The following is a 12898-nucleotide window of genomic DNA, read 5'->3' as shown; positions in this document are numbered from 1 at the left end:
GTATCCATATAAGTATTTAATGATTTAATGTATGTATGCTTTAACCAAGGTAGCTTATAGCTAACTTGTAGTTAGCTTATTATATGAGTTGGTTTTTAAGTTAGCTCTATTTGACATGATAAAATTTTGGAACTTGCTGTTAGCTGCACTATTAGCCTTGCTATTAGGACCACAAGGTTCGGTACTACGGCGTAGGCCCAGATATATGTAGCTTGATGTATTGATTCACACTGTAATAATGTTGACGAAGAGAGTTTTGCAGTATAAAATACTGCGGGAAGTTGATCGAGTAAAAATGTACTCCCTCTATTTCATAATTTCATAATACAAGTCACAACTACTTTTCTTAAATGTTCCATAATATAAGGCATACATGCAAGTATGTAATTAACTATGACATCTTCTCTATTAAATTATTATTATTTTAAATTCTCCACTCATGTTATCTAATCCTATTGGATGCATGCATTATCTTTATTAGGATGATCCAAACTACAAGATGATAATAATGGTGGTTGTGCCTTATAGTATTTTGGAATGGAGGGAGTACTATTTTTTAATCAGTTGGCGTATAAATTTTAGTCGGTAGTCTATAATTAATTCATACCTAGAATTAATAATGAGTAAAGTGCACGGGCGGTCCTTAAACTTGTAGAGGTGTGCCATATAGGTCCTTAATATCTCAAAATGCATATCCAGATCCCAAAACTTGTCATAGTATGCCATCTATATCCCAAATCACCACAGCCCCTTTAGGATCCTACGTGGCGCTGATGTGGCATGTGACACAGATATAACATGGCGTAATTTTGACTGACAAATGGGACCCATTTAAAAATATTCTTTTTTCCTTCTATTGTATTTTCCTTTCTTCTCCTTGAGAAGAAAATGGAAAAGAAAAGGAAAAGAAAAAAAGGACACGTCACGTCCGTGTGGCAGGTCACATCAGCGCCACGTAGAATCTAAGTGGGGATGTGTTGATTTGGGACCTAGATGATACACTTTGATAAGTTCTGGGACCTGGATATGCATTTTGAGAGTTTGGGGACCTATATGACACACCGCTACAAGTTTAAGAACCGCACATGCACTTTACTCATTAATAATTATCATTGAAATTCATTCGATAATTACGTACATTTCTTTATAATATATTGTTTTCTTAATAGGTTGACATCTAAATTTTAATTGGCCTGCATGAATAACAAATAAATCAATGTAACATTGTAGACCAGAAAAGTGATGTGTACAATTTTACTGGTCTATATTAAACAAGCTGGCTAATGGTTACAAGAGTCTCAGTAGCATCTTAGGTCTTGGGTTCGACTTTCCATGGGAGCGTATTTTTCAGGATTTAATGGCTTTTTATTTTCAGTGATAGGCGACGTATCCGTAGACAGCGAAGCGCCTGTGGTACTTCGTCAATCTCCAAGATGGATTTGCCGGCCCAGTCTTTGAAGATGCTCGTAAGGGTAGGGTTTGCATACGTGCATTATGAGTGTCTACGTTGTACTGTGTAATTCTAAAAAAACATTGTAGAAAAAAATAAAAAGAATGGGAGAGAGAGAACACACACTAAACAATAATAAGTGTAATTCTAAAAAAAAACATTGTAGAAAAAAAAAGTCATGGGTTCGACTTTCTATGGGAGTGTATCTTGCATATTCAGCTTTATACTTTTAGTGGTAGGCGACGTATCCGTCGACAGCGAAGCGCCTGTGATGACTTCGTCAATCTCCAAGATGGATTTGCCGGTCCAGTCTTTGAAGATGCTCATAGGGGTAGGGTTTGCGTGCGTGCGTTATGAGTGTCTGCGTTGTACTGTGTAATTAAAAAACATTGTAAAAAATAAAAAATAATGTGAGAAAGAGAACACACACTAAACAATAATAAGTGTAATTCTGAAAAAAACATTGTAGAAAAAAAATAAAAAAGAATGGGAGAGAGAGAACTGTAGAAAAAATAAAAAAGAATGTGAGAGAGAGAACACACACTAAACAATAGTAAGTGTAATTCTTAAAAAAAACATTGTAGAAAAAAAATAAAAAAAGAATGGGAGAGAGAGAACACAGACTGAACAAAAATAAGTCTTTAGACCAATGAAACTTCAATACTCAAATGCCTGATATCACTTGCAAACAAAAAACACGGTTCAATTTATAAGCGGTGCTGCTGTGGTTTGGTTAGCGAGGTGGGATTAAACACCGCACTCTTTGGGCCTTGAAAGTTGAAATGCAAGTGATAGGCCCACGTCTCATACGTGCGCCCACAGCCCATCTGCTTCTGCTAAGATGTCACCGGCGCCGTGAGCTGCCATGGCGCTCGTGCACGCCGGCGGCGATACTCTCGCCAAGCCGGTGCGAGCCACGCTCGCCACCAAAACGGAGCCACCGGAGAAGAAGTATTGCGTTCCAGCCGCAAGAACGCTTCGAGAAGCTTCGAGTTTGCAGAGCTCGCCATCGAACACATGACGGCGCCGGAGAAGACGATGGCCTTCCGGGATGGTCGGTGGAAGGATCGAGACGATTCTTCCCCGATAAATACCACAACATTTCCTTCTCCATCTCCCCTCTCTCCCCATTCCCTCTTAAACAACCAAGAAATCGCCGTCATAATCATCTTCTTCCTCCACCTTCTCGCCAAGAATTCCCCAAATCACGCCCCCTCGTCGCCGCCAAGAACTCGCCGTCAAAATCATCTTCTCCCTCCACCACCATCTCGCCAGTAACTCCCGCAATTCCGCTCTCTTCTTGCCACCAAAAACTCGCGCTTCCATCTTCTTCCTCCACCAAGAACTCGCCAAGAACTCCGCCGCCAACACAGGAACCCGCCGCGGCGCCTCCGCTGTTTCTGCCTCGACGCGGCAAGAAGCAAGAAACGCCCGTGGGTTCCTCTCGCGGCTCGGCTGGTTCCTGCGCCGGCGACCGCGGGTCCACGCGCGCCAACCTTTCCCGCGGGCGACACGTGCGACGCCCGGAGCTCGGCTGAGCCAAGAACCGTCGGGGAAGACGACGCCGCCTCTGCCACCGGGAGCTCCCCTGGCCAAGAACCCGCCGGCGATCGCGGGTGCGCGCGTGCGCGCCAGCGCCAACCATCCCCGCGGGCTGACACCTCCGCCGCCGGGGCCCAGGAGCTTCGCCGGGAACGACACCGCTTCTGCCGCACCAAGAACTGTCGCGCCGGGCGACTGTTAGGAAACGATGGGTGAACAAACGATAAAAAACAATAGATCAATCATAAAAGACATGAGATTTAACGTGGAAAACCCTTCCAAAACAGGAGAGAAAAAACCACGGGCGTCAGCCGGTAAAATATCTTCACTATATCTAAGGTGAGGTTACATCGCTGCACGGCGGCTTACAAGAGGTATATATAGTGGAACCCTAAAAAGGATGATGATCCGTACCGCGGGGGCTCCGCCCCCGCACCCCCGGGCGTCCCCAGGCACACAACCCAATGAGCCAGCTTCAGCCTTCACTCCACTACGGCAGAAGCTGGCCTTTATTAAGTGCAAATGAATTTGGATCACAACTCAACAGCGACAAGCCCACCGGCGGACACAGGTCCACGCGTGCCACCATCCCAGCGAGCGACACCTGCCGACCTGCGTCGCCGGGAGCTCCGCCGGGGACGACACCGCCTCTGCCGCCGGGAATTCCGCCACGCTCCGCCGCCGACCACCACCACCCGTGTTTCCCTTGTCGGCGAGGCAAGAACGCGTGCGCTGGGCGACGAGCCAAGAAATCGCGCCGCCCACCGCCGTCGTCAGCTCGCCGACCGGAGAGGAACCATGGGCAGAAGGAGGCGGCAGCGCGCGAGCCCGGACCAGCGCCGCGAGCGCTCGCCGGAGACCACCCGAGCAGCCCATGGCGAGGTCGCAGGCAAGGGCGCCAGAACGGGTCGAACATGCAACCAAGCCTGGATGCTCCAATCTGTTCGACGAAAGAAGGATGCCACTGCGTCTTCCACGTCTTCTGCGTCTTCTGCGATGCGTACACCAACATCCGGTGAACATAACACCAGTTCGCCTCAACCTCGCCGGCGAGCAGTGGTACATACAACACCCTCACCTCTTCTTCTTTCCCTTAACGGAATTGCTAAAAAAACTTTTTTTTATCCTTGAATTGTCTCTTGGGGCCGTTTTGGATTAAAGGCAAAACATGCCATACCAAAATTTTGGTAACTTAAATAGGAAATGTGCTAGTTTGGATTGATGTCAAATAATTGGTAGTGTACATATTCAATTTGGCTATATTCTAGAATCTTCTTCACCATCCTACTAAAATTTGGCTTTACATTGGTACCAAACCAAACATAGCTAGCTAACTTTGCTCTACCAAAAAAAATAGGTAGTGCTAAAATTTACTTAGATTTTGGCACTACCAATTAATTGGTAGGGTAGAGAATCAAATAGGCCCTTGATTCTTTTTTCCATTGCCAAGGAGTCGAACTCCTGATCATACAGTAGAAAGCTCAAAGCATTTAAATTTAGGGACAATTGCGTTCTTACCCTCACTTTCAATTCTAATTATGATTTTACCCCTATTTTTTAGGGTTTGTGATTTTACCCCAGCTTTTTTGAAACAAATCAGCCGTTTGCCTCTACTTTGGATGGCAGTTAGGTGGGCCCATAATTATTGAGTAAAAATATAGAAAAGAGAGCAGAAAAAATTATTTATGAAATATGAAATGTCCTTCCTACCCCTGAGAAGTAATCATCTGGAGTCTGGCTAGCCGTCCGGCCCGTCCCAACTATTCCCCATCCCCAAACCTACGGGAGGCGAGCAGGCGGCGGCGGCGGCTGCCTGTAGCGATCGGAGGCGGCGACGCTTATTGCGAGCCGAAGAGGTGCGACGCGAGCAGGCGACGACGACGCAGTGAGCTGGGAGGCAGCGACAAGCCGACGACTGCAGCAGGCGGAGGCGTCGGAGGCTCGGAGCGTCACGGTGATGCAAAGCAGCCGGTGGCGGCTGAAGCGAGCGAAGGCGGCGTGGCCGCTTCAACGAGCAGCTGGTAACTGTGGTGTCCCCTGCCATGATTACTTCGTTAAACCAGTGGCAAATTTCCTCGTATAAATAAGTTCAGAGCAGATTAATCCCCCCCCCCCCCTCTTCCTGTACACGGGGTCTTTTTAGTGAGTATTTTATCAATTGTGCATGTGAGCTTGGGTCCAAATGTCTAATGTAATCCCGTCAGTTTCGAGGATGTGATAGCGTTATTTCTTTGCTCCAATGATAAACAAATGTAGAGTTTCAGAAGCACAATTCTATATCGTGATTCGTAAAGATATCCAGATTTCCTTTGCAATGGTGATTGTTTGTGATGTTTGCTACAAATTATTGTTGAAATTTTGTCGAAATCCTGTCAATTTTTTTTCTGAAATTCTATCGGAATTCTGTAAAAGTCATTGCTGAATTCATGTCATATTTGTCAAACTTTCTGAAAGTTCGTAAAAAATTTAGGACGGATTTGAAATAAGCAAAATTCCATTTTGAAACATGTCCAGAGTCTATGCAAGCATGGCTCCTGTCGTAAAAGTAGTAGGCGCATATATGCAAGGGTATACTTGTCTTCTTACCACATATTTAACACCGTTAACCGAAGCTAACAGAACAGGGGCAATCGATTGGTTCATTTCAAAAAAGTAGGGATAAAATCACAAACCCTAAAAAATAGGGGTAAAATCACTATTAGAACTGAAAGTAGGGGTAAGAATGCAATTGCCCCTTAAATTTATGACCGTTGGATTGCATCAAGATTCGTATGAGAGGGAAAAAAACTCAAAATTTTTAAATTTGTGATCCTTGGATTGCATCCAGATTCGTGTGAGAGGAAAATTTTTTTTCACAGAGATGCACTAGTGGGGAATAGAACTCCCGATCACGTAGTCAAAAGCTAATGATGCTAGTCAATTAAACACAAATATGTTTTTACACAATTGTATATGGGTAGTAGTTACAATGTAATTACACTCCTTTTTTTTGCGGGGACAATGTAATTACACTCCAACTATTATTGTAGTCACATTTGAAAGTTTCTCACCCAAAAAACTTGTGGCAATTTTTAGGTAGTCCCATTTCTTAAACAGCATGCTCACTTTTCATTTGCACAATATATCATTGCATGAGATTCTAATCTAAATTACATGCATTTTAGATGGTTGGAGGTGAGCTGGTTTCTGCATTCTTAGTCGATCTGCACGCGGACTACTGCGAGAAATCAAGTTTGAGTGGCCAATTAGTTTGCCACTACTGCTACTTTCAAAATTATGTCACAAAAAATCTGTCTGCTAGAGAGGAATGGTGGTGCTTAAATTTTCCTTTAACATTACATTGCTGCATTTGTTTTCGGAAGAACTAATTATGCTTGCTGATTTGCATTTCAGATGTTGCTCCACTGGCATAGGAAGCACCCTAAAGCAGATCGGATCCCATGTAATCAGAGGAATTGCGGGGTGATAGTAAGCTCTCCCCGTGAGTTAGAGCTACACGTCCACTTCTCCCACGTCCAGCCTGCGGGTTGGTGGGTAGAGTGATCAACTGAAAGTTCGGCATGTTTTTGGATTGGTTCCTTGCTAACTATTGGATTAGTTCCTTGCTTACTATTCTTATGTTAACACCGATATCTGTAACCCCTTAATCATAATATCATAATTTGATTTGATTGCGTACTCTAAATGTGTTGAATGACATGCGCGTGTGACTAAAGTGATTACTGATTAGTATCTCAGCATAAATATGTTTGCACATTCCAGTAGTAGCCTTAATATCTGTATGGGAATGGGATCCTCTGACGTGAAGTCAGAGGGACGTGGTGACTAACATGTGGGCCCCACTGCTCACGGGCCCACCTGTTAGTGACCATGTCACGTGGCAGTTCACGTTTGAGGAACCGCCTCCATCTGTATGAGAAATAAAGCACCAACTAAGCATCATTTGGCAACAACCAAGATTGTAGCAACATGGCTGAATGGAAGTCACAGAACAGAATATAGAATATACACAATGTGTATATTACACACCATCAGAATTTATTTGAGTTTGAGTACCCCCGCCACGCCCTGCTTGTTCTGCTTGTTCAGAATTTTGGAGTTGGAGATGATAGGGCACACCCGCCCAGCTTGTTCTGTTCTGCCCTGGCACACAAGATCTTTTTTCTTTTGGACGACCATCGCATCAAATGCACGCAAGTAGCACTCGTCATGAATCGACTGTGTTGATCATTTTTCAGCATGGTGGGTTTCAATTGGCAAGGCAATTAACCTGTATTTTGTACAAATTCCATAGACTTCACGGAAGAATCTCAGCCCTCAAACACCCTTCTAGTCTTTGCAGTTGAAGCAAAACTTTCTCAACTGACCAGTCTAAATGAAAGGGGCAAGCTTCCCAATGAACAGCAGACGCCAGACAGCTTCTCTGATATTTTCCTTACACAAAACAAATCAGCCGAAGCATTGGTAACCTTAGGAGCATAGTCAAACACCTTTATTTTTGCAATTATCTCATCAAGCTTCAGAAGGATGCTATCATTTCCTGAATGTTTTCCAGCTCCAGCTGCAAAATGGTGAACACTGCCATTCAGCTCCATCCAACTGCATCCTTTCTCCTTCAACGTCCCCTGGACTTACATTACTCTCCTCACCTCCTTAAGACCTTAACATAATTCTAGTTGCCATATTTGATAAGAGCACATGCGCTCTGCCACGATGAAACAAGAGCAAAATCATGCTTGATGAAACAAGCTAAGATGGTCCATCCTTAACTCCTTTCTGCAAAAAAGGACTTTCGCTCAGAGAACAGGAGAATAATCTGGGATGTGTTATTTAAACTGATAAACATGGAACAATGGGTGCACAATAACTGAAGTTATAAGCTGTTGCTGGTTCGATTTTAGCCAATACAGTGTAATGTGCATAAAACTTGTTTAGAAGTTTAGAAAATTACCTATGAAAACTGAAGCTTGAGCATAAGGTTTAGCCAATGGATAATATCTTATGCAGGCCCTAATTCTCAGTTAAGGAATGGGTCCATCTACAGTTAGCAAGGGCACACACTAGCACAAGCAGATATGATGCGTAGCACTAAACTAATACATCGATTGCATATGTGTACATGAGATGAGTTAGTGTTTGCACCTGAACATCATTGCAAGTAAATCGGAAGTGTATTAGTGCTAGGAATCAAAACTAGCCCCATTACAGATTTTTGCCCGTTAGCAGCATGTAAAGTTAAAACGTAATTTAGTCAAGATCAAATGGTGAAAAGAACACAAACTGGATCTTGACGTGGAAAGACTATGAGAACCTACCTCCTTGAGGACTAGTGAATCTTAAAGACCACGAAACAACTTCTGTTCAAGCTTTTTTGTTTTCTCACTGTCCGCAAGCTCCAATTCCTTCTCATAATCCTTCCTAGACAGACCCTGCGATTGTTATCTAGAATGAATTAAGTACGTTGGAACAGAAGGCTTGGTCTCTCATAATTCAAAATAAAAATAGATGGCAGCTAGAACACAGTCCATACCTCTCAATCTTCTATCCCTGTAGTTGTAAAATATGAAGTACATGGTGTCCTTCAAGATACTAAAAAACATGCTTCCACAAGGCTTCTCCAAATTAGCCCAGGCATCCTGCCGATTGCAGTCAGAGTCTCAGAGTTAAGTTATTTTAGACTCTAAGAAGCACTTACAGCTTTGCCATTTTCTAATAACATTGGTCACATTAGCCTTGTATATTCCACTAATTCCCTAGAAAGTGGCTATCACACAAGACCTGCTGTTTGCCCTTAAGACGGTAGAAATTTAAATAAACATAAGAAAGGTCGGTACAAATAAACAAATATGGAGCAACCTAACCTTCTCATTCACCTTTCAGTTCTCCAATCATAATTTTACATATAAATTGTACAGAACAAGAAGAAATATACACAACTATTATATCCATAAACAAGAAAACTTAAAAGTGCTTCTTCTAGGCGAAGTTCAACTTTGTGAAACTAGGTGTAATCCAAACAGGAGCGGGAAAGTTGGACCAAAGCTGAGGAGACACGAGTTCCTCTCTGCTGTTATGTTTCAAATCAAATAATCCAATATCACGACGCTTATTCTTGAATCCAAATAACCAAGCTTCGTCATCATCAGTAAAATAGGTATAATTTTCCTTGAGATGTGGATATTGTTCCGTGCTGAGACAAAGTGATTGGTTATGACCAAGAAACAACACATGACCATCCAGGTTATTGATCTCTACATGTTTTTTCCCCATAGTATCAACACTATATATTTTAATTTCCCTAGTATACCGCACAAATGTTGCATGGTCAGCAGGCAAGTCAGCCTCGTAATCCTCCTCAATGTCCTCAACTGACCTCCAAACTAGCAGAAGACCACCCCATGGAGCTTGCACAATGTACCTACTGTAAGACAAACTTCCAATTATCATCTTCATCGTGATCGTGGGGCCACTGAGATCAAGTGTATGGATTTCTCCCTGTGCAGTCAGTGCATACAGTAGACCATCAATGTAGATGCAGTCAGAATAGTGAGAGTGTGATGGATGCCATGTCCACTTATCATCCCCAACCCTTGCAAATGAAATTTGACCAGCTGGCTCGTGGATCAGAACCACAATGCATCCCCCTGTGAAAGTATCAGTAAACACAAAAGCCTTACTATATATGTAATCCCGCAGCTCGCCAAGGGCAAAAATTGATGGCTCTGCATAACTAACCCTCGTTGCAGTGTGCAGTGAGAACTCATACTTGTGGAGAGCACCAGACTCATTGAAGATGGGATTCACATGCTCCATTGTGGTAACAGAAGGGAGAGCTATCTGTTCCCCTGTGATCGGATTGACCAGGTGCATCTCGGATAAGTCATCAGCTGTAATCAACCAACCAAGTGAGGACCCAATCAGAAACCTACTGCGTATGGGTGGCTCCGGGAGAGTAATCTTGTACTCCCTCTTCTCGACAAGACTATAGAGACACACGACGCTATCGCCAGCAGATTCAGAGGTGTATAGCAGGCACGGCGTCTGGGACAGTTTATAGATACCTAGGCTGCGCAATTCGTTGTAGGCCGAGAGCCAGGAGTTACAGACCGATCCTGCACGCACGAGGTCAGGGATCTCCAGGAGGGCAAATATCTCCATTAAGATGTCCTGAGACAGCTCTGGTAAATTTGCCACAACACTCTCTGCCATTGATGGCTGATCACCATCATCTTTTTGCACTTCCTTCAGTAAACTACTGTGAAGGGGCGCTAGGAGCTTGGATTGTACTACTCTGAAGAGTAGGTTGCACAAATTCTTGGGACATCTCGCTAGATCCCCTAAGTTCATAATCCTGGCTATAGTACTACAGGGCGCCATTGGATAATTGGAGCAGATCGAGCCCCTCTTGCAAGGTGAAATTCGTCGCCTGCTTGAATACTTGCAGAGTTGGAACATGTGATGAAGCAAGAGACGCAAGGTATATACCTGAAGTTACCCAAGGAAAACTGAAACGGAATTTGTTGTCCTCAAAAGAGAAATCCGACTCCGGATCAGACTTGTTCCCGGGAATCCACTCTGAATCATACTGGCTCACACGGATCCATATTCCGAATCGAGGTCAGCAAGGAAAACATGTGGAGAACTCACCGTCAAGCGCTGCCGCCGTGCATGGTGGGGGGCGGGAGTGGATTTGTGCGCGGAGGAGAAGCAGCCACCGTCAGGCCGCCGTGCGGTGGAGCACAGGAAATCCGGCGGTCGATTTTGGCCGCCGTAGCACAGCCACCGGGGGCCGCCACGCGCTGCCGTATCTCCGAGGACAGGACGGCCGGCGGTTGAAGCGGCGACGACTCCGGGCCAGCGTGCTCGTCGGCGGAGAGGATGCGGCTTCGCGCCGCCGTTGTCGGCGACGGCGGCGGGTGGGCAGCCACGCGAGTGTTTCCTTCTTTCTTTTTTTCTCAGGTTTTCTATTTTGCAAGCGCCTGCAAAATTTTAACAATTTTGCTATATATTTTGCGATAAATTTTCTCAAAAAAATTGACATATGTAAATTAAAGTATAATCGTAGTGTAATTATAATATAACTTGTATGTAACTTTTAAATATCTCTTCGTAATCTCCGTAACATGTTATTTCGGTAAAATAAAGGTCATGAGAACAAATCCTCTCACATATCTCTACTGTAATTTTTTTTCTTTCTTACCAGAACAAATCTTGTAAAAGATCTAACGATTCAAAATTACGTGAAACTTATATACAAGTTACACGGTATTCACATTTAAGTTATAATATAATTACACTACGATTATATTATAATTATATCTATTAAATTTTTAGAAGAAAATTTGTCGATAAAATATACAGGTGATCCCAAATTTTAATCCATCAGTCGATTTTGTCAGCCGTTGGATTTGCTTGGCTGGTGGATGCACATTCTGGTAACTTGGTTGTATTTTGGCAGGCCCGTTAACCCGTGGGCTTGCATTGCTCCACATTTTGCCTTCTGTTAAAATGTGTGTATTCAGATGCAATTCGGCATAGGTTTCCTTGCCGAATCGTAGTTAGTCTGTCTTCTCAGGTACTTGTATTACATATGGGGTGTTAGGACGCTAATAAAAAAAAATTACAGAATCCGTTAGTAAACCGTGAGAAAAATTTATTAAGTCTAATTAATCCATCATTAGCAAATATTTACTGTAGCACCATATTGTTAAATCAGGAGCAATTATGCTTAAAAGATTCGTCTCGTAAATTAGTCGCAATCTGTGCAATTAGTTATTTTTTAGCCTATATTTAATACTTCATGCATGTATTCAAACATTCGATGTGACAGGGTGAAAAATTTTGAAATGGGATCTAAAAAGGGTCTAGGTTACACTTATATTAGAACAGAAAGAGTGATGTATAGTTAGGGGTGGCCATCGCGATTCGCGAAAGAGGTGGACGGGGAGCTCGTCGAGTTGGCTGGAGAAGGCACTCTTGAATGTTTCCTAGCCAAACAGGTCGAGTGGTTGTATGTATGGTGTAGTTGAGCGATCTAAGCCGTCCAATCAGTTTTGAACGGTCCAGAATCGAGAATAATTCAAAGTTGTTTGATCAGTTTTTTTCAAGTACAAACACGGCTCTTCGGTGGCATCCAAATGCATTTGTTTCCAAAAATGAATCGGAAAAATTATAGGGGGCCTAAGATCTTGATATGTATGGGGTGGCTTGATCTTTCGGTGAGTTGAGATAACTACGATTTAGGAGAAATATTGACGATCCGACTACAACCGTACGAGACGTTGTTATGTTGTGCCTTAGCGATCAATACACATCTCCGAGAGTTTGTTGATCTTGCTGGTGCAGATCAACCCTATTCCTGCAAGCAATCGAGAACAAGTAAGAACAAGATAGAAAGCAACTGAATTGCTAGATAGACAAGACGCACAAAGATGAATTGATATACGATAAAGTGGGGTTCCGAACAAGCAGACGGACGGTCTAGCCGACACGCGTGCTACAAGCGAAGTAGCAATAGCTAAACTTACAATTAATCAAAACCCAACTAACCCTGAAGGGGTTACTAGCTATTTAAAGGATAGAGGAGGTCATAAGGGCGTCCTCCCTCTGTTTAGGGCACAGCCCCCCTTGGACCAGGGTCCCAGACGAAGTTACAGACCTATAGGCCCATTACAGACAATGCAGCCCCTTGTTTTTTCAATTGCCGATGACTCGGATGGAATTTGACAATGAGGTTGGATTCGTTGGAAAGAGGATTCCGAGAGCTTTCCATAAAGTACTCGTGGGCCCAAAACGTAGGCCATATGGAGATTTGGCGACCGTTTGAATTCAGCACTATCTTAGGAGGCCGAATTGGATTCCAGAACGCTGTCACGCCCGGAATTTCTATCCAAAATTCTAAACGCT

The 12898-nt window shown here is 43.6% G+C and overlaps 1 protein-coding gene and 1 long non-coding RNA gene across 4 annotated transcripts; one reads left to right on the top strand and one right to left on the bottom strand.

The window, feature by feature from the left end:
* The first annotated feature begins 4745 nt into the window (after positions 1-4745).
* Positions 4746-6670, top strand: LOC107277597 (uncharacterized). The gene is made up of 2 exons (XR_003239453.2): positions 4746-5013; positions 6386-6670. It is a non-coding gene; the product is annotated as an uncharacterized lncRNA (long non-coding RNA).
* Positions 6671-6913: 243 nt separating this feature from the next.
* On the bottom strand, positions 6914-10972 carry LOC4350791 (uncharacterized). Of its 3 annotated transcripts, none has more exons than XR_010737399.1 (4): positions 10640-10972; positions 8523-8628; positions 8308-8434; positions 6914-7768 (listed from the first exon to the last, which is right to left on the bottom strand). XR_010737399.1 is itself a non-coding variant. In XM_066305192.1 (2 exons), the coding sequence occupies exon 2, from the start codon at positions 9860-9862 to the stop codon at positions 8969-8971; it is 894 nt and encodes a 297-aa protein (XP_066161289.1). In that variant the 5' UTR covers positions 9863-9879; positions 10640-10790; the 3' UTR covers positions 8840-8968. The 3 variants fall into 3 exon arrangements, 1 of the variants encoding a protein (XP_066161289.1); XR_010737398.1 differs by having other exon boundaries at positions 8308-8421; XM_066305192.1 differs by lacking the exons at positions 6914-7768; positions 8308-8434; positions 8523-8628 and adding an exon at positions 8840-9879 and having other exon boundaries at positions 10640-10790.
* Positions 10973-12898: the final 1926 nt, after the last annotated feature.

Source organism: Oryza sativa, chromosome 11, assembly GCF_034140825.1.
Source record: "Oryza sativa Japonica Group chromosome 11, ASM3414082v1".
In the NCBI taxonomy this organism is placed as follows: Eukaryota; Viridiplantae; Streptophyta; class Magnoliopsida; order Poales; family Poaceae; genus Oryza; species Oryza sativa.
This window is presented reverse-complemented; position numbering and strand designations above follow the sequence as displayed.

Excerpts from the sequence above, each read along its gene's own strand:
- LOC4350791 (XM_066305192.1), bottom strand. The coding sequence starts at position 9,862 with ATGCACCTGGTCAATCCGATCACAGGGGAACAGATAGCTCTCCCTTCT.